Consider the following 19,915-nt stretch of genomic DNA (forward strand, 5'->3'; position numbering starts at 1 on the left):
AATCATTTCTAAAAGTACAAAGTACCTGAAATTTATATTTTTTTTCTTGTTTCCAGTGGTCTTATGCCCTGGAGAAGCCCAACACAGGCAGCATTTTTGCCATTTCCTGGTCCATCGATGGCACCCAGCTGGCAGGAGCCTGTGGGAATGGCCAGGTCATCTTTGCCCACGTGGTGGAGCAGCACTGGGAGTGGCAGAACTTCCACATCACCTTAATTAAGAGAAGAACCATGAAGGTAAAAATCCACTTCCAAATTACCTTAATTAAGAGAAGAACCATGAAGGTAAAATCCACTTCCACATCACCTTCATTAAGAGAACCATGAAGGTAAAATCCACTTCCAAATCACTTTAATTAAGGGAAGAACCATGAAGGTAAAATCCACTTCCAAATTACCTTAATTAAGAGAACCATGAAGGTAAAATCCACTTCCAAGTTACCTTCATTAAGAGAACCATGAAGGTAAAATCCACTTCCAAATCACCTTCGTTAAGAGAACCATGAAGGTAAAATCCACTTCCAAATCACTTTAATTAAGAGAAAAACCATGAAGGTAAAATCCACTTCCAAGTTACCTTCATTAAGAGAACCATGAAGGTAAAATCCACTTCCAAATCACCTTCATTAAGAGAACCATGAAGGTAAAATCCACTTCCACATCACCTTCATTAAGGGAACCATGAAGGTAAAATCCACTTCCAAATCACCTTCATTAAGAGAACCATGAAGGTAAAATCCGCTTCCAAATCACCTTAATTAAGAGAACCATGAAGGTAAAATCCACTTCCAAATCACTTTAATTAAGAGAAGAACCATGAAGGTAAAATCCCCTCAGAGCTGGGCAGCCCCATCACAGAGCTTGTTTTAATGCAAAATGGGAATTTGGGGTTGAATTTGTGTTCCCAGACATTGACTCACAAGGTTTGTTCTCTGGGATAATCAAGATTTCCATCCTTCCACATTTTCCAAATTACACATTTGGGGCTTTTCAGCATCGAGTTCCTAAATTCCTACTGAGACCCTTCAAAGGTTTTTTTTTTTTTTCATTTTCATGCTGGGTTTGGAATTGGGAAGAGTTGGAGCAGCAGCAGGGCTGGATTTGGGGTTGGGGCCGTGGGTGGGTGCTGTGAGTCAGTGTCTGGGAACACACAGCACAAATCGGCTCAAAATTCCCAATTTTTCCCCTCATTCCCAGACATCGACTCGTTCCAGATGCACTTGGGAATGCTCTCCATGGGATTTGAATTCTCTTTTGGAATATGCAAAGAGTGAGGAAGTGTAGCTAACCCTGACTCATTTTTAATTTTCATTCCTTTCCAGTGATTTTATTCCTATCTATTATGTAGGAAAATCCTACAAAATCCTACCCAAAAACTTGCAGATGGATTTTTCTTCCTGAGTATTACAATGGCAAAGTTAATTAGTGATGCTGGGGTGGGCACAGCAATTAACATATCCTTGGAAATAGTTTCCAGGCTCTTGGAATAATTGAGCTCAGTCCATGTTTTGCAGTTGGTGCATAATGGAGAACACCAGAAGGAAGTTACCACCCTCAGAACGGTGACATCTTCAAAAAAAACCCCAAACCCCACCAAAAAACAGGAAACTTTTTTTGTTTAAGGCCCCCCATGGATTTTTAGCTCCCTAAAATCTCTGAGCTGAAAAATCTCTGTTAATTTGAGGCAAATTCTGGTTTTCTTGAACAAATTTTAAGCAGAATGACAAAACCACAGGCTGCTCACCCAGCCCGTCTCCTGAATTTCCTGTGCTTCCAGCTGTGGAATCATAAAAATTCCAGAGCTCTGCAGCATCTTCATCCCAATCCTGGAAATTGCTGGATTGTTTGGATGAAGTGCTTATTTAAATAACACACTTTTGAATTTATTTAAAGAACAATGAAATAAACATTGATGTGTTCATTTCAAATACTCAATTTATCAACAGCTGAACAATCTTAAAATGGGAATTTTTCAGACCCCCTCTGGTTAAAAATATGACCAAACTCAAAATAATAATAAAAAAAAATTAAATTATCTATTTAATTAACTAAACCTTACACCATTATAAAAATTTGTTTAAAATAAACTTATATATATATTAATTATCACCATATTTATACCTTATCTACTTCAATATATCCAACAAATTTATCAAAACAATATTCAGAGTTTAAACGCTCCTCCATCTCAAATTATTTTCTCAGCAGGAATATTTCCTTCATGACTTTGGATTTCTGCTCTTTTGTTTCTCCCCCTGTGCTCAGGTGCACAACGTCATCAACGACGCCGTGGATTTGTTGGAATTCCGGGACAGGGTCATTAAAGCCTCCCTGAATTATGGATATTTGGTGGTCTCCACTTCCCTGCAGTGCTATGTGTTCTCGTGAGCAAAGCAATTCCTCTTCCTCACTTTGTTTGGAAAAGTGGCAGAAACTTCATTGGAAGCACAAGCATTAGTTTATTTTTAATTTTTTAAAAATTTATTTTGCATTCATTTATTTTTAATTTTTTAAATTAATTTTGCATTAATTTATTTTTAATTTTTTTAAAATTTATTTTAAATTAATTGAAATATTCAGTGGAATATCTGCTCAGTGAACGCTAATGGAGATCATTGTAAAAGAGTCAGAAATATTTTAAAAATATTTTAGGAATAAAATAATCCATAGAAACATAATTTATATGGATTATTGGTTTTCATGAATAAAACCAATTCCTCTTCCTCAGATTGTTTGGAAAAGAGTGGCAGAAACTTCATTGGAAGCACAAGCATTAATTTATTTTAAATTTATTTTTAATTTATTTTAAATTAATTGAAATATCCAATGGAATATCTGCTCAGTGAACGCTAATGCAGATCACTGTAAAAGAGTCAGAAATATTTTTAAAATATTTTAGGAATAAAATAATCCATATAAACATAATTTTGCTCATTTTTCCTTGCAGTGTTACATGTTTTTATATATTTTAATGCTGATTTTTAATATTTGCAGGACAAGGAACTGGAACACTCCATTGATTTTTGACCTGAAGGAAGGAACTGTGAGTTTGATTCTCCAAGCAGAAAGGTACCTGACTCCTTAAAATGCACATTATGGACAGAATGTAACGATTAAATCCATAAATTTAATTATTTATTGTAGGTATAAAATTAAATATATTTATTTTTTATATCTATTATAATTATATATATATATATAATTGACAAAATATTATGTTAATAATTATTAAAATAATATTATTTTTAAAATAATATTTTAAATTAAAATAATAATATTTTGTTAATTATATATATATATTAACATATTTATATAATTAACAAAATAAGCTCAAATTGAAATACCAGAAATAAACAAAAAATACCCAGGTAAAATCATAAATATTTTCCATAATAAATATTTCTCTTGGAAAAAGATAATACATTAAAAAAAACCCAAACTTTTCCATACAGAACTTCCAGAATATCTTGAAAATGTAAATCTTAGCAATGACGGAAGCTGGAAGAACAGTTGCAGGGTGACTGTCCCCTTGTGGAAAATACCTTGAAAATACTATTTTTTATATTATTTACTGATTTACTTCCTTGTTGTTGGGGTTTTTTTTCTTTTTTTTTTAGGCATTTTCTTCTCGTGGATGGTGGAGGACTTTATTTATATTCCTATGAAGGCAGATTGATTTCCTCTCCAAAATACCCAGGCATGAGGACAGACATTTTAAATGCCCTGACAGTGTCCCTGAGCAATGACACCCTGGCAGTGAAGGACAAGGCTGATGAGAGGGGTAAATCCTGCTTTATTTAGCAGAAAAATACATTTATTTACTATAAAAATGAATTCAAGTTATGGGCCTTGCTTAAAATTAATTTTAAAACTTCAAGAGAACGGTTTGGCTCCGAATTTCCAATTGATACATGTAATGTTGACAGAAAATAATTGAATAAGATTTTACTCCCTGATGGGATTTTTCAGTTTTCTCTCTTTCTAAACATTCCCAGTGATGAAATTGTGGGTTAAGACTGAGTCAATCTGCTACTGGAAATGTGGATTTATTTAAATTATGGATTTAAATGATGATATAGATTTATCACAATTTGCTGGCATTTCTGGAAAGCCCCATTTGAGACAGGAAATGAAAAATAGGGGTAGGAAGTGAAAATTCAGGGTTTTTTAAGATTTTTTTTTCACCACCGTGTGAAAATCTCTGGTAAAACTCACACGGAATATTTTATCCACTTGCACTAAACTACACTCAGAAAAGAATGGAATCCCTGGAAAAATCCATTAAGAACTTCTGCTTTTATTAATAAAGTATATCATGATTTTTCTTCAGTTATCTACATCTTTGAAGCTTTATCTGGGAAGCCACTGGGTGATGGAAAACCTCTGACCCACAAGGTAAAGTGAAAGCTTTAATGTCTTTATTTTATTTCCCTCAGAAATTAAGAATCACTAATGGTTTTCCTCAATAAAGGCACTAAAAGCGCATTAAAGGATTTAAAATCTTAATAGAAAGGAGCTTTTCAGCTGACTTTTATTGCTTTGTGTTGTCTTCAGAGCTGTTTTAATCTTTGTGAAATTCAGTTTATAAAGTCACAGAATCATGGAATGGGTTGGGTTGGAAAGGACTTTAAAATAATCTTTATTTTAACCCCATGGAATGATTTATTCCACAGAGAAATCACACACAAAATGTTTTTCCTACCCAGTTCATCCAAGAATTTTTTGCCTTGTTTTTAGGGAAAAAAAAATCAATTTGAATGTCCAAATATAAAATCTCCAAAATAAAAATCAGAGATTCTCTTTTATCTTTCCAGACAGAGATTGTGGAGATTGCATTGGACCAGAAAGGACTGACAAGTGAGAGAAAAATAGCTTTTATTGATAAGAACAGAGATCTTTTCATCACCTCAGTGAAAAGGTTTGGGAAAGAGCAGAAGATTGTCAAAATAGGTGAGAAAAATTCAAATTGGTCTTTGGGAAGATGCTGGGAGGGAAATAAATTTATATTTTAATACAAGAGACAATATTTTTCTTAATTAATAGCGAAATTGAACTTGGAAAAAAAAAGCTTTGGCTTTTATATGATAGAGGTAGAAACAATTTCAGTAAATTTTATCTAAATTCTGTTGATTTTTCTATCATTTCCCTAAAAAGCGACTTTTAAAATGCCACAAATTTGGAGGTTAAAACCTTAGAAAAGCAACCAAAAATGCTGAATAACCACCCTGTTACAATTCCCTTTATTTTGAAGTTTCTCCTGGAAATACCTTATTTCTTCCTTTGTCTGTTTATTCGTTTATTATCATTATTTGTGGTCTGTAAATGAAGGGACAATGGCGCAGAGCTTGGCCTGGAACGACGGCTGCAACATCCTCTGTGGGATTCAGGATTCCAGGTTCACCGTCTGGTATTACCCCAACGCCGTCTACGTGGATAAAGACCTTCTCCCAAAAACCCTCTACGAAAAAGATGCCAGGTAAGAAACCCTTTTTCACCCAAATACATTCTTTATTTTAACTATTCCCCTCGTTTCTTAATGAACTGTGCTCGGGAGAAGTAAAAGCTGGCCTTGCAGCTTGTAAAATTCTCCTGTTTCTTGCTTGGGAAATGAGGGAAAAGGGGTTTATGAGGAAAATTATAAAGTTTGGGGTTGAAATGATGATGCAGGGTTGGAAAGCAGAGCAGCGTCTTGAGGTAAAAGCAAAATTTGAGTTTTTTCTCATAAAATTTTACCTCAGGTTTTGTAAAAAAAAAAAAAACCCAGAAAAGATTTGTTCCGATGACGCCGGCAATTAAAAATAGCAAAACACCACATCACAAAGAATGGATCTTAAATCCTTTTCTTGTAAAAACAACAAAACACTGACTTATTTTCCTTTCTGAGTGCAGTGAGTTCAGCAAGAGCCCTCAGATCGTGAGTTTTGTGGGGAACCAGGTGACCATCAGGAGGGCGGACGGGTCCCTGGTGCACCTGCACATCTCCCCGTACCCCGCCATCCTCCACGGCCACGTCAGCTCCTCCCGCTGGCAGGACGGGCTCCGGCTCTGCAGGTTTGTCAAGGTACAACACAAACCTGATTTTTTGGCAATATTCCCCACCATTTTCATGCTTTTGGATGTTCTTCAATAGTGATCTCTCCATATCAAATGGTACAGCTTATCTCCAGCCCGCTCCTCCCGCTGGCAGGACGGGCTCCGGCTCTGCAGGTTTGTCAAGGTACAGCACAAACCCGATTTTTTGGCAATATTCACAGCCATTTTCATGCTTTTGGATGTTCTTCAGTAGTGATCTCTCCATGTCAAATGGTACAGCTTATCTCCAGCCCGCTCCTCCCGCTGGCAGGACGGGCTCCGGCTCTGCAGGTTTGTCAAGGTACAGCACAAACCTGATTTTTTGGCAATATTCCCCACCATTTTCATGGTTTTGGGTGTTCTTCAATAGTGATCTCTCCATGTCAAATGGTACAGCTCGTTTCCAGCCTGTTTTGTCGCTCGTTTTTGTCACTCGTGGAAAATGAGGTGGTTTCCTTAATTCCAGGACATCATCATTCCATAAGTTCCATGATAAATAATCATTCTTATTTTTAGCCACACCAGAATCCAGCTGGATTGAACACAGGTGCTCACAGAATTCGGTTCTAAACTTAAATTTTTTCAAAGTTTTTAAACTTAAGGTCTGGGCCTTAATGCAACCAACCTTTAACTTTAAAGTCTGAGCCTTAATATAACCTTAGACCTATAAGATCTTAAACTTTAAGGTCTGAGCCCTAATATAACCAATGAAAAGTGACATTTCCACAATTACCTGTTAATTTCCGTATTCTGTTTCACTTCTTTTTATTTTTTTCCTTTTCCATTGCTTTCTTTTGTATTTATTTAGACAACAGCAACAGATGAGGTGAGTGTGGTAGTTTATAAAACAACAAAATCCCTTCAAACCTTCCTTCCCATTTATTTCTAGAAAAGCTTAGTACCTTAAATGTGTATTTCAGATATTTGTGTTACCAATTATTAAATAAATGCACATCCAGATATTTTGGGTTGCATAAGTAGAATAAATTGTAACAGAACCTTTATTTGCAGTGTCCACATCACCTGATTTAAGCATCCAAGTCAGGATATTTTGATTCTGGCAGTCCAGGTAGAGAGAAGAAAGTATTTCCAATCAGGAATAACGAAATAGATATTTTTTTTGAGGGGAGAAAAAGCAGCAAGAAACAACCTGGAACCATCTAAAAGTTAATTTTATCTCCTAGATAATTTCAGGCTGAGCTTTCAGCATTTTATCACCTGATTTTCTAAATAAAAGGGAAATGAGAAAAGAATGTGACAAAGATTTTAGGAGCATTTGATTCTCTGAACAATCTTAATTTTCCCAGATTCTGGGCTTACTGCATGAGGGTTTTTCCTGATGGAAAAGTCACTTGGGAAATATGGGAATGTGTTTAGAACACCCTCAGTGCAGCTGCTCATTCTGATTTCAATCAAGAGTGATCCTTCTAAAACCTTCGCAGTGCAAAGTCTTTATTTCCAGATTTGTTACTGAACACACTCAACAAAATTCTCCTTAATTCCTGGACCAGCCAGTCCAAAGTTACATTCTTCCTGTCTGAATAGAGTTTTAGATGTTGTAGCTTAAGCTGTATTAAAATGTGGTTTATTACGGTGTCTTTGTCATCATGTTGTCACTTGAAAATCCATCAAAATGTCATTTGGGGTCTTCCTAAATTCTGAGCTCATGGGATTTCCTCAAGGTTGTGTAAAATGCCCCAAAAACCCTCACAGAAACAATAAATATACTATAATAATAATAATAATAATAATAATAATAATAATAATAATAATAATAATAATAATAATAATAATAATAATAATAACAATAATAAAAGAGTAAAAAAAGCAATGTATATAATTATAAATGTAGAAAAGAAATAAAATAGATAAAACATATGAATTTTGTTTATAAATGTATAAATAAATAAATAAACTATAAATATATAATTTAAAGTTATAAATAAAATAATAATAAAAAAGAGTAATATTATTATTGCCATGAAGTTTTTCTAATTCCTGGTTCTGAGAAATAATAATTTCCTAATGAGAGACTTTAGAGCACAGTGCCATAAATGACACACAGAGAAATGGAATATTACACATAATTTTTAAGCCTTGTGTAGGTGCTTTGAGGAGTCGTTTGCAGCAGGATAATGAACATTTGAAGGTTTCCAAGTTGTTTTTATTTCGAATTTCAGGACCAGACCCTGTGGGCTTGTTTGGCTGCCATGGCAGTGGCCCACAAGGACATGAGCACGGCTGAAATCGCCTACGCAGCCATCGGCGAGGTAAGAAAAGGAATCAGATCCCAGTGAAATCCCTGCAGAGCCAGGCTGGTGAGTGAATAAATGAATAAATGAATGAAGGAACGTCCTTGTGTCCCCTGGTGGCAGATTGACAAGGTGCAGTACATCAATTCCATCAAGGAGCTGCCCTCCAAGGAGTCCAGGCTGGCTCACCTGCTGCTCTTCAGTGGCAGCTGCCAGGAGGCTGAGACCCTGCTGCTGCAGGCTGGCCTGGTTTACCAAGCCATCCAAATCAACATCAACCTTTACAACTGGGAAAGGTAGGAGTTGTTTGCCATCAAAATAACGTTTTCCTAATTGTTTCCATCAGTTGTTTTATTGCTGACTCATTTCTTATCTTTTAATCGCCCACGACTTCAAAACAAAGCTAATTAAATCATAGCCAAAAAAAACCCCCAGCATTTTTGTATTTGGAAAATACAAATATTTGGTGATAAAAGCCCAAAATGTTCCTGGAAACATTTTGAAATAACATTTTGCTTTGTCATCCCCGCTAGCACAGAGGAGCCCTCAGTGATGCCCCAGACTGGCTGTGGAATTTGGGCTGCTTGGAAATGTCTTGCTGCTAAAAATAAAATTGTGGCTACCCAGACTCCCAGCATTGTGGAGGTGGAGAAAATATGAATTAAGACTGAGAAAACAAAGGAGGAATTTCTCATTTAAACAAAACCCCCACGTTTTCTGACAGAATCCTCTGAGTTGTTTACTCCTAATTTCTCTGCTGTTATATTGATATATTCAGGCAAAAGGTTGATTTTCCCTCACAAATCTGTGATTTTGTTTTGTTATGAAGCTGTGTCAGGGGAGGTTTGAGCTGGATATTAGGAAAAGAATATTCCTTTATTCTATCATCTAAAAACTCTCTGTAGGCCAAATCTCAGGGTTCTTAAGCCATTGAGAAGAAACCAAGTGTGAGTAATCAAATTAATCCAGTGTCTGACCTTTGCCACCTATACAATATTTATAAATATTATATAGAATGTATCATGAATGTGTATTATGAGTGTTCACAACCTATTTCTGACTAGAAAAAAGTTATTAAACATTATTATTTTCATGCTAAACTCTGAAATATTCTGCATTTCCCTGAAATAAAAAGCCTCCTGGGCTCAAGTTAATGATGTGATGAGGCTGTCAGTGGGAATAATTTTTGGGATTTTCCATCACTGGCTACTTTGAACCTCCTGATGCTGCTGTGGGGTTGGATTTGGCATTTCTGCCCTCACCCTCAGAGCTTCTGGGTGATTGTGGTGGTGCCAGAGCATTGCCCCAGCCCTTTGCTGCTCTTTTGCAGAGCCCTGGAGCTGGCAGTGAAGCACAGGACGCACGTGGACACGGTCCTGGCTTACAGACAGAAATTCTTGGAGGATTTTGGGAAAAAAGAAACCAACCAAAGGTTTCTGCAATATGCAGAAGGGGTGAGTGTCCCTCAGGGTTGTCCCTGCTTCAGGGTGGGGTGGGTTTGCACCTCACTTTTCCTTCTGTGGCTCAAATGTGGAATTCCATAAATGTGGAATTTTTACAGGTTTTGGCCTAACATTGGCCAGGAGTAGCTGGGCATGGGTTTCATTTGAAGATTCACAATATACATGCAATATCTGGTAGGGATCACACAAGTGAAGGCACAGTTGTTTTCTATAAACAGGGAGTTAAACTTCACCACGGCTCAATGAGTGTCTCAAATATTTCCAACGTTTTTTGTGGCATTTTATGGATAGAAGCAGTAACAAGCTTTGAAGGAATCTGCATATTTATGAACTGCAAACCATTCTGATTTCAAATACCATCAACAATTCAATATACATTTATTGGAAACCCTTTGCATCACGAGGAAATCCATTTATTAGTAATTCACACATCCTGAGGGCCGAGGGCACCTCCTGAAATTCAGCAGCTGCATCTTGGATTCTGCTGGAATATTTCCACACAGGAGAGGCACAATTCCCTCCTGTCCTTCCTGCTTTTCCCCTCCTGATTCCTCAGCATTCTGAGGGAGAAATGATCCCAAAAAACCTTTCCTTTGTGTGGAGTCCTTTTCTCCCCTGCAGCTGAAGGGTCAGGGGACCCCTGGGCTGGGGTCCTTCCATGGGCACTTGGAATAAAGCTGGATTTCTAATGGAAGGCATTAGCTTTTAGCACTTTAGGGAGTCTCATTTCCTAAACTAAATCATCCCCTAATGAACCATTCCACAGTAATTTACCTGGAAAATAAAGCACAGATTCCAGGCATTTTTATCCTGCATCTTTCCCAGCTCTGTGTGCTCTGTAAAACCCCTTACAGAGCAAAAACCCCAGAAATTCCCTGATGCTTCTGATGGACATTGGAGATAATCCTGATTTTCTAAAACTCCTGGAGGAGGCTGTAGATTCCATCAGGAATCCTGAGGAACTCCACCTTGGCAGTGACAAGGTGTAAGCAGGGTGATTCTTCAGCTTACTCGGTCTTGAAAATTGGAGATTTTGAACCTTTCTAAAATTGTATTTGGAAATTTGGAGGTTTTCTTGAAATTTGAATTTGTCACTCAGGAGATTTCTGGATGGAAAAAGTCCTTTTCCACATCCAGGTGCTGGAGGTCTTTGCTGGATCTGTGAATAGGAGGGATCCACATAATGTGAATTTTAAGCTGTAATTAAATTTTGCTGTCAGACTCATAAAGCAAAATCAGAAAGAAATTGAAAAGAAAAGCAAGATTTTGTGCTGCTGTTCCTTCTCAGGGATAAAAAAGGGTCTCACTTTCCCTCTCACAACCTAAAACCTCTTCAGGCTTAAATAAGGAGTTTTCCCCCTCTCTTTTCTGCAGGCAGGCAGGATCTAAAATTGTGCTTATTTTACATATCAGGTTCTCAGTAACTCACACATACCCTGAGGGTCCTGGGCCCAGTCAATGCCTCCAGAACTGAGGTGTTATTATTCTATTTTCACCTGAGAATGTGGCTGTGAAATTGTTTAATTTCACCTTCCCTCTTGGAGAATCTCTCCTGTTATTCCATTGCTTAATTCCAGAGGAAAATTCCCTGTGCAGCCCTTGAAATTCTTCTCCCATCCCACCTTTGCCAGTGTTGATTCTCCAGCAATAAACTGAGCTGCACAGTGACATTTTTGGATGTGTTTTTATGGCCATCAAACGCACCATGATGCATTTTTCATTTTTCATTAGAAACAAGTTCTCTACCCCCATTTCTGCTGGGGTATCGCACTTTGTGTATTGCCTGGGGTTTCACTGACTCAAACACAGGCAGAAAATGCCAGTTCTCTGCAGCTGGAGAAACGCCAGGGTTGGAACTGAGCCATTTCTTGATGCAGAGGGGCAGTTGCAGGCAGGAACCTGGTGGCTGCTGGAGCAGATAACTGCTTTAATATCCTATCAGCCCTTGGAGGAGACAGCACTCTCAATTAAGGATGCAGGGCTGAGTTTTCAGTAGCAGGACACTGCTGTCATGATACTGAATTAGAAGCAGGTTATTTTTGTTTTATTGGTTTCATTTCCAGGCACAATGAGATTTATTAAAATAGCTCAGGCTGTGTTTGTTTTAAAGGTGAAGCTCAGTTGGAACTCAGCTGTGCCTTCAGAGCTTCCGTGAGTTCGGGTACCCAACACCTGAAAATTGCATTTTTAAATGGAATAACTGACCTTGCTCTCTCTGATGTTGAGCCCTTTGTGTTTCATTTTTCTCTTCTTGCAGCTGGAAGTGGATTGGAATAAAATCAAAGCCAAAATCGAGATGGAAATTGCTAAAGAGAGAGAACGAGCAGCAGCCAGCGCTGCAGGCAGGAGCAGTGTGACTGTGCAGCAATAATTCACAGTTTGGGCACCTTCAAAGTGCTGCTTCAACCTTTGCTGCTGCTTTGTTGGGAAAAAAAAACCACAGCAAACATTTTGTGGGACACAGGAGTGGGAATTTCTGTGGGTTTGAATCCTTGGGTGACACACAGGATTAATTATTTCCTTTCATTTTGAGCTGGGTTTGTATTCTGGTGCCAGTGCTGGCTACATAAATGAGAAAAAAAGGGAATTTACAGTTCCTCTCTTAGTGTTTTCAAACTTTTATTGCCATTCATATTCTTTAACCTGGGTTGCCTCTACTGAAATCCCAATTTAAGCCCCAAGTTTGCAACCTCAGGGACCTCTCCAGACTTGTTTCAATTGCCCCAAAACAAATTGAGCAAACTGGAAGTGCTGAAAATGCAAAAAAAAAAGGAGCTTGAGTACAAATATTTCCCTCACAGTTGTGGGAATACATATTTGTTAGTGAGTTATTTAATAGATGATTTCAGATCATTTCAGCAACTCAGGTTTGTCACTGAGCAAAACAGTAAAAGTAATTGTAGCAGTAAAAGGAATTTTTTTTTGTTTAGAATACTTTGGAATGTGCTTTCAGGGTTGTTGGAAGTAACAAACGGCATTTGTAGCATCTGATGTGTAAAATTGACAAGAATATTTAAAATAAGTTACTATTTCCTGTATTTTTTCTGCCCAAAGCACTTGATTTGTAAATATTTTTTGAATTTATGCTATTTCATCAAGATACACTTTTGTTCCACACCCAAAGCTGGCTGCATTCTCTTCATGTTATAAATACATCACCAGTTTATTCATCACTGACAAGGTTTATTATGTATCTTTCAAATGTTACCAGCAAAATGTAAAATATCTGTACATACAGCAAATTTGTAAATCATTGTGTCACCCCTTTCTTGCACAGTTCATCGATTTCTTAATAAAACCAAATCAAAGTGGAGATTTTTCAGGTATTTTTAAGGTATCAATTTTAAGGTATCATTTTTAATGTACCTGAGAGCTGCTGCGTGTGGGGATCTCAACTGAGTGCTAAAGAAAGAATATTTGGGGTGTTCTAATTCCATTTGGAGGGGATGGGAGAAGTGTTTAATTCCATTTTTTATCACACACATCCAGTCCTGAGCGTCCTGGTGTTAACTAGAAAGCAAAGCAAAATATTTGGGAAAAGCACTTTTATTCCCAGGTTCTAAATGCAGTTATGAGCTGGGTGTGGAACCTGAATTTCAGGATATTCTCAGGAGCAAATGTTCCTCTGTGGCTTTTCTGGGGTTGTGGCAGGGATTTCAGAGATTGTAATTCCAAGGGAAACGCCATCCATCCCTGCCAGGGCAATTTGGAGCTGAATTTTCTGAGGTTTCCAAAGTCTTGCGTTGTATTTTTACCTGTTTTCAGTTATTTCAGTATCAAGCAAAAATAAAGAGCCGAAGGATCCAGATGTTTCAGGTACATTTTGGTTACATCATTGCCCAGAACAAGAAATTATTTTAAAAACATCTTTTAAAAATAAATACCTCAAATTTAATTGCTCACAGCTTGATTTAAACCATCATAAACCAATCTAAGAAACAGAGAATAATTAGCATGATTAAAATTGAGTGGTTTAGGTGCTGCTGTGATGGATTGAGTTCATTCACTTCATTTATCCTTGGGCACAGTAAAACCTCTCTGATTATAAAAGGGGAGGTTGAAAAATGCCTCTTTAGGTGAAAAATAAATCCCTCAAGTGAAGCAAAAGTAAAAGCTCAGGTGGGTGTTTAAAAACCTACTCCATATTTGGAATATTTCAGAGGGAAAATTAAAAATAGCTTTTGTTGTCTGGTTTTTAAGACAATAAAACTTTGTGATCTGGATTTGGCTGTGGGATTTTACCCTTTGGGACTGGAGCAGGAGGAAGGTTTGAATCATCTGACATGAAAATTTGATTTTACAGATTATGTGGAACTATTTCCTGCAGAAAAACTGGTGATTGTTGCCTGATTCACTTCAGAGTAGTCACAATTATAAATTATAAATGAACAGCTATGGAAAAGCTTGAAGCTTTCTAAAATTTAATTCTGAAATATGAATAGGTATTTCTAGAAATATAAAGCTTGTGTCACCTACAGCTGGGGGGGAGGTTGGAGAAAAGCAATTTACTATTTTTGTATTATATATATGGTTTTTATAGTGGTTTTTACATGTTTTTAATTAAACATTTTAAGACCTCCATTTCTTTATTTTGGTAATAACAGAGATAAGATTGACAGAGATTTTACTCTGCAGGGGATGGGGAAGAGCCAGGGAGAAAAAAGGTTTTTATGAATTGATCCCATGTGAGAATCTCGATTTCCAATGTTTATTTTTATTGCTCCAAACCAATCAGGGCTTGCTTTGTGCTATAAAATTTCCAATACTGGAATTTAACCTTTTTCATTTTAGTTCAGATGCTTTTGCCCTCCTGTAAAAGTTTGGGGAAGCAGGATGGGCTGGTACCTTCAGGGAAAGAGAGGGACGAGTCTGCACAGAGCTTGGTTGTACAAAACAATAAAATATTCCATCATTTCTGGGGTTTTTATGAAGGGTCTGCCAGAATTATTTTACTTTATGAGAATAAATGACTGTGCTAGTTGGAGCCCTGCAGTTCTGAAAATCTAATCTGTATTTTAAATAAATGGGTTTATTTATGCAGGTTTGCTTTGCCATTAGAGACACCTGGAAAAAAAAGGGAAGGGAAGGGAAGGGAAGGGAAGGGGAAAGGGAAAAGAAAGGGGAAAGGGAAAAGGGGAAAGGGAAAGGAAAGGGGAAAGGGAAAGGAAAGGGGAAAGGCGCTCGTGGCTGCTGCTCCTGCACTGAGCACATCCCCAGCTCTGAGTGATAAAGTCAGGCTAGGACAGGAAAATAAAAAGTATTTAATGCAAGCTTTGGGCACTGAGCAGTTCCTGTCAGAGAGCCGGGCTGAGCTGGGCTGGTGCTGCAGGAAGCATTCAGGGTCATGGAGGAGCTGCCAGCTGTGGCAGCAGCTGTGGCACTCATTGCCCTGGGAGCTGTGACCATCATTTCCCTGGGAGCTGTGACATTGAATTCCCTGGGAGCTGTGGCACTCATTGCCCTGGGAGCTGTGGCACTCATTGCCCTGGGAGCTGTGACATTGAATTCCCTGGGAGCTGTGGCACTCATTTCCCTTGGGGCACGAGGGCTCCCAGCTCCCCGCAGTGAGCAGGAGGTGCTGATATTTCATTTGCAGGTTCTGGAGGGGTTCCCTCCTTCCCCTGCTGCCCCGGCCAGGGGCACAGCCTGGTCCTGCTGTCCCAAAAGCTCCCTCTGGCACCCGTGGGGGTCAGCGTCACCCAGTCGTGTCCACAGAGCAAAATCCCACAGCCGAGCCATCCCAAAATTCCCAGGGAACGCGAGCCGGGCTGAGGGCAGCGGGGAATGCTGAACGAAACCGCAGCCAGGGCTTCCCATCGCTCCGTGTCCTTGCGATGGAGCTGATGTCCCCAAGTCACCTTCCTCCCTTCCCGCTGTGCCGTGTCCCTGTGAGGCGCCCTGGTGTCCTGCGGGCTGTCCCAGCGGCTCCGGGCAGCGTGTCCCGCTCCTCCGTGTCCTCAGGAATCCCGCAGGTCCCTTGGCAGAGCCGGGTGCCAGCAGGTGCGGAGCATTCCCGGGAACCCCCAGTGTCCCTTGGCAGATCCAGGTGTCAGCAGTGTGGAGCATTCCCGGGAACCCCCAGTGTCCCTTGGCAGATCCAGGTGTCCAGGAGGTGCAGAACATTCCCGGGAACCCCCAGTGTCCCTTTGCAGATCCAGGTGTCCAGCAGGTGTGGAGCATTCCCGGGAACCCCCGAGGTCCCTGGCCGGTCCCTTGGCAGATCCAGGTGTCCAGAGGTCACCCTGCGCTGTGGAGCATTCCCGGTGCTCCTCCCCGTCCCACCAGAGAACGCTGCTGGATCCTACCCGGGCATCCCTCCTGCGGCACCTGGGGCTGTCCGCTGTCCCTCCGCGGGTCCGGAGGATGAGGATGAGGATGAGGATGAGGATGAGGATGAGGATGAGGATGAGGATGAGGATGAGGATGAGGATGAGGATGAGGATGAGGATGATCCACCCCGCAGGTCCCCCGGGCCGCTCAGCCCCGCATCCCCGCGGCCGCGCCCCGTTCCTCGGGCGGGCAGCGCTGCGCCTCCTCGTAGCTGGGCAGGTGCTTCACCTCCTCGTAGCTGGGCAGGTGCGGCAGCTCCAGGCCCGTGTGGGGTCCCGGGCTGGCGGCGGTGCCCGCGGAGGCCGGGGCGGCTCCCGGCGGCTCCCGGCGCGTTGCGGGGCGCGGCCGGCGGGGCGCGGGGCAGGCGCGGCGGCGGAGCGCGCAGCCCGCGGCCAGCAGCGCCAGCAGCACCAGCAGCGCCGCCAGCCTCCGCGCCAGCCTCCGCGCCCGCGGCACCCACGGCGGCCCCGCCGCCGGCCCCGGAGCCGCCCCCGGCCCGGCACAGCCGCCCCGGCCGCAGCGGCCGCCCGCCATCCCCGCTGCGCGCCCCGCGCCCGCAGCGCCGCGCTTTATCCGCGCCCCGCCATGGGCTCGGGCCGCATCAAATATTGATGGGGCCATTTGGCCGCCCTGCTCCGCCTAATGGGGCCGGGGCACAACGCCAGGCGCGGATCAGCCCCGGGGCAGCGGCGGGATGGCCCCGCCAGAGTCACGGCTGAGCCGAGCCCGGGGGACAGGGACAGGCTGTGCATGAGGACACCGGGACAGGGGGACACGGGAACCCGAGGATGTGGGGATGAGCGGTGCCCAAGGATGGGAGGGTGGAGCTGAGCACGCAGGGATGAGCCAAGGATGCAGGGACGTGGGGCACCTCAGGATACGGGGATGAGCAGTGCCTGAGCTTGTGGGATAAACCCAAGGGCGCAGGGATGAGCAGAACCCAAGGACATCAGGGTAAGGGACACCTGAGCCAGGAGCAACCCAGGGTGCAGGGCCCAGCATGGATTTTGCAGCTCAAGAAGGGAGGCAGCAGCAGGGTCAGAGCAGGCACTGACAGACCGGGGCCCTGGTACCTGGGCAGGCACAGTGAGCCCTTCTTTCTTCATTTTTGTCGGGTTCTCTTCCTGCCACTAAACTTTCACAGGTCCCTGTGTCACCCAGTGGTGTCCCAACCCACCCCAATGAGCACAGCCCCTCCTCTCTGTGCTTTGCTGATTACCTTCATCCTAATTGCAAAACTCCAGCAAAAGGGAGAGGCCAGGGAGCTCTCATCATGGAAAAACTGACTAACATCGAAGTGAGTAACATGGCAAGAACTGACCAGACCTTTTCTGCTCGGCTTCCTCTGGGGTGACCCTGCCAGATCTGATGGGCAGCTGCTGACCCACCTACGTGAGCCTCACGTGGGGTGAATTTGTTTCCTTTGTCCTGTTTACCCTCCTGGCGGTGATGTCACCGCTGATAGCTGCAGGCCATCCCCTGCTGTCACCCCCACTTTTGGATGATTGTGTTTGTGACACATTTTGGGGGGCTCAGGGGAAAAAATGAGGGCAAAAATTCTCAGCTGTGATACGGAGTTGGAGGAAGGAGGAGCTGGTGGTGCTGGGCTTCTGGCAAAGCAGGAGAAATCGCTGTTTCTTTCTGAATTTCAGGGGTTCATTCCGCATCCGTGTCCTCATTTTGGGGACATTTCTCCCTGCAGAAGGGGCAGGGGCTGGGAGGGGAGGGCAGGAGGTGCCAGCAGTGGGTGCAGCCCCACAGCTTTGGGAGCTGCTGCCTCACACAGGGGTGGCTTTGCTCTGGGGGCTCATCCCTGCCAGGATCTGGGATGCTCTGAGGAGCTCCAGCAGCAGCTCCAGGGGCCACATTCCCTGCAGAGCTGGCAAGAACTGAGGGGGTGTTTGGGAGGCAAATTGGGAATAAACAGCAGGCGCCTGGTGCAACCTGCCTGGCTGTTAATAGAGCTCAGCCTTTTAACAGCGTCTCTGCTCTGCTGGGGCTCCCCCCGAGCCCCATGAAATATTAAAGCCTGTTGATAGCTCGTTGATAGCTCGTTAAAGGCAGCGTTTGGGCTGGGCCTGTGTGCTGTGAGCTGGGCTTTGCTGCTCAGCCTGCAGCAGGGGCTCGGAGCAGCTCCCTGTGCCGCCACACAGGGAAAACTGTGGATGGAGTGAGCAGGGCACAAGAAAGGATAAAAATTCCAGCCCTGGCGTGCAGCTGTGCTCTGCAGCAGCCCCAGGTGCCTCAGGAAAATGCAGGAATACAGGCCCAGGAGGAACCAGGCCCAGAGGATTCGTCCTGGGGTGGCTGTGGATGGAGGGGCTGCACCCTCTGTGGCTTTGGGGGATTTGGGCAGGAGCAGCCGCCTCATTTTGGGAATCTGTGGAGAGTGGGAGAGTGGTGGCAGGCAGGGATCTTTGATTCCACCAGGATTCCATGGGCAGGGACACCCTCCACTAGAGCAGGTCGCTCCCAGCTCCATCCAAGCTGGAATTTCTCTGTCCCCAAGCACAGCAGAGCACAGGGCAGGAGCAGGAGCTGTGGGCAGGAATGAACTCCTCAGGGGTGGCCACATCCTGCCTCCCCCATCCCAAAACCTGCAGGAAACCCACTCTGAGGCTCCCTGGAGCCAGGCAGGACCCGGAGCTGCCGCGCTGTTTCTGGGAAGGAGCTCTCAAGCTGATTTTCTCCAGATTTGCAGGGGATGGACAACTATTGATCCTGCAAATGACCCCTGCAGGAATCCATCGATCCCTTTGGAGCAGCAGATCATTAAGGCTCGACTTGCAGACCTCTCGGGTGGTGCCAAAGTGCTGACACAGCACAATGGCCAATGGATGGTGTCATTGTCCCTGGGAGCTCCAGACTCTCCCCCGTGGGAAGCTGCTCCATGAAATGCCCTTTGCACGGAGATGCTTCACATCTGAATTTCCCTTGGTGTGTTTTTCCCTCAAATATGGGAAAACTGCTCAGGGGAAAACGCCAGGATGACCTGAGGTTTGTGTTTGGTAGCTGGAAAAATCCCGTGGATTGGTGGAGGGAAGCACAGTTTTGGGCGCTAGTAGGAACAAGTCCAGCACTCTCAGCTTCCATGATATTTCAGTATCTGAGAGACACAAACCTTGGGATGATTGAGGCTTTTACAGGCATTATGGAGCAAATGGCTGCTGCACTGGAGGCTGGACAGGAAACCCGTGGCTGCCACATCCCTGGAAGTGTCCAAGGCCAGCTTGGAACACCCTGGGATGGTGGGAGCTGTCCCTGCCCATGGCAGGGTGGAATGGGATGAGCTTCAAGGCCCCTTCCCACCCAAACCATTCCAGGATCCCATGAAAATCAAACACAGCCTGATGGGAACCTCCTCCAAGGCCAAAATAATCCTTAAATCCTTCTGAATAGAACAAAACATTCTTCATATTCCTGTCAAAGCTCCCAGGGCAGCTCCCAAGGAAGCCCATCCAGCAGCAGGAATGGGAGCAGGGCTCAGGGGCAGCTCTGAGCTGCTGGAACCAAACCCCAGAGCTGAGCTCCAGTGCCTTCCCCTTCTCAGGCACATCTGTAACTGCAATAAGGCCCAAAACCGAGGAGATGACTCTGCAAATGTAAAAAACTCCACCAGCCATTACCTCACAGCTCAGAAATCTCCTCTGCCAGCAAATATTTGCTGTTGGACTGTTTAAAACCCAGGGAAAGTGAGAGAGAGAGGCTGAAACCCTCCCGGACAGCCCTGATTCCTTCCCAGGCTGTTAATAAGTTTGGGTGCCCTCCAGAAATGGAATGTGTTTTCTGTAATAAATCA

General features: G+C 42.9%; 1 protein-coding gene across 1 annotated transcript in view; it reads left to right on the top strand.

The window, feature by feature from the left end:
- The window catches only part of IFT80 (intraflagellar transport 80), a 29,314-nt gene extending 16,215 nt beyond the window's left edge, over positions 1–13,099 (top strand). The window contains exons 9-20 of the mRNA XM_066556757.1: positions 57–236; positions 2,265–2,383; positions 2,994–3,068; positions 3,617–3,780; positions 4,330–4,394; positions 4,814–4,949; positions 5,328–5,475; positions 5,889–6,060; positions 8,252–8,341; positions 8,447–8,619; positions 9,654–9,777; positions 12,044–13,099. Of these exons, the coding sequence (XP_066412854.1) occupies positions 57–236; positions 2,265–2,383; positions 2,994–3,068; positions 3,617–3,780; positions 4,330–4,394; positions 4,814–4,949; positions 5,328–5,475; positions 5,889–6,060; positions 8,252–8,341; positions 8,447–8,619; positions 9,654–9,777; positions 12,044–12,157 (1,560 nt within the window). The 3' untranslated portion in view covers positions 12,158–13,099. The remainder of the gene's footprint in view (positions 1–56; positions 237–2,264; positions 2,384–2,993; positions 3,069–3,616; positions 3,781–4,329; positions 4,395–4,813; positions 4,950–5,327; positions 5,476–5,888; positions 6,061–8,251; positions 8,342–8,446; positions 8,620–9,653; positions 9,778–12,043) is intronic.
- Positions 13,100–19,915: the final 6,816 nt, after the last annotated feature.

Source organism: Molothrus aeneus, chromosome 10, assembly GCF_037042795.1.
Source record: "Molothrus aeneus isolate 106 chromosome 10, BPBGC_Maene_1.0, whole genome shotgun sequence".
NCBI classification, from domain to species: Eukaryota; Metazoa; Chordata; class Aves; order Passeriformes; family Icteridae; genus Molothrus; species Molothrus aeneus.